Raw genomic sequence first — 1368 nt, 5'->3', positions numbered from 1 at the left:
GCTCTAGGAGAACAGAGGTGGACGGGACATGCACTAGAACACAATGGAGTCCCCCTTCTTGCGCAGGCGGAGCGCAGGGGAGAGAGCTAATGACAGCGCCTTCTCAGGATTCCTCCTCCTGGGCTTCTCCAACAGGCCTCAGCTGGAGACGACTCTCTTTGTGGTCATCCTGATCGTCTACTTCTTGAGCTTTCTCGGCAACGGCACGATTATACTTCTGTCTCGGACGGACCCTCGCATGCACACCCCCATGTATTTCTTCCTCTCCAACCTCTCTTTCATGGACCTTTGTCTGACCACCTGCACCGTCCCCCAGACGCTGGCCAACCTCCAGGGGCGGGACAAGACCATCAGCTATGGTGGCTGCGTGACCCAGCTCCTCATCGCCCTGGGGCTGGGGGGCGTGGAGTGTGTGCTCCTGGCCGTCATGGCCTATGACCGCTACGCGGCCGTGTGCCGCCCCCTGCACTACCTGGCAGTGGTGCACCCGCAGCTCTGCCTGCGGCTGGTGCTGACGGCTTGGCTCACGGGCTTCGGCAACTCGGCGCTGCAGACGGCCCTGACCATGACGCTGCCGCTGTGCGGGAGACACCGGGTGGACCATTTCTTCTGCGAAGTGCCGGCGATGCTGAAGCTGGCCTGCGCCAACACCTCCGTCAACGAGGCTGAGCTCTTCACGGTCAGCGTCTTCTTCCTCGTGGTGCCGCTGTCGCTCATCGTAGTGTCCTACGGCCGCATCGCGCGGGCCGTCCTGACGATCACGTCGGCCCGGGGGAGGCGCAAGGCCTTCGGCACGTGCTGCGCGCACCTGGTGGTGGTGGTCGTCTTCTTCGGCACGCTCATCTCCATGTACCTCCAGCCCCCCTCCAGTTACTCGCAGGATGTGAACAAAAGCATCGCGCTCTTCTACACTCTGGTGACTCCCCTGCTGAATCCCCTCATTTACACTCTGAGGAACAAGGAGGTCAAGGGGGCACTGAGGAGACTGCTGCGGGCAAGCGCGGACTCGCGAGGGAGCTAACGCGGGGCTTGCGGGGCTGAGCGCTGGGGCGCGGGGGACTGCTGGGGACGTGAAGCCAGCTTTCACACACTTCAGCAGGTCCTCGGAAAGCACCTGCTCTGAACGAGGCCCTGTTCTAGGGACTTGAGATCTATCAGCAATCCAGACAAACACCCCTGTCCCCATGGAGCTGAACCTTCTAGAGGGGAGAATATGGTTTGAAGATGATGTGAAAATAAACTATGAAATACCATGTCTTGGAATCCTTCACAATAATGAGAGTCCACAAATTCGAAGTACAAACAACACGAATGATTCTCACAAACGCAACGTTGAGTGAAAGAAACCAGAATCTAAATGGTTACTAC

The 1368-nt window shown here is 58.9% G+C and overlaps 1 protein-coding gene across 1 annotated transcript; it reads left to right on the top strand.

The window, feature by feature from the left end:
* Positions 1–43: 43 nt before the first annotated feature.
* On the top strand, positions 44–1021 carry LOC103679835 (putative olfactory receptor 2B8). The gene has a single exon (XM_008709369.2). It carries the CDS (start codon positions 44–46, stop codon positions 1019–1021), a length of 978 nt encoding a protein of 325 aa, XP_008707591.1.
* Positions 1022–1368: the final 347 nt, after the last annotated feature.

This window comes from Ursus maritimus, unplaced genomic scaffold, assembly GCF_017311325.1.
Source record: "Ursus maritimus isolate PB19 unplaced genomic scaffold, ASM1731132v1 scaffold_2429, whole genome shotgun sequence".
Lineage (NCBI taxonomy): Eukaryota > Metazoa > Chordata > Mammalia > Carnivora > Ursidae > Ursus > Ursus maritimus.
The sequence above is the reverse complement of the archived record's forward strand: the minus strand, read 5'-3'. Positions and strand labels throughout refer to the sequence as shown.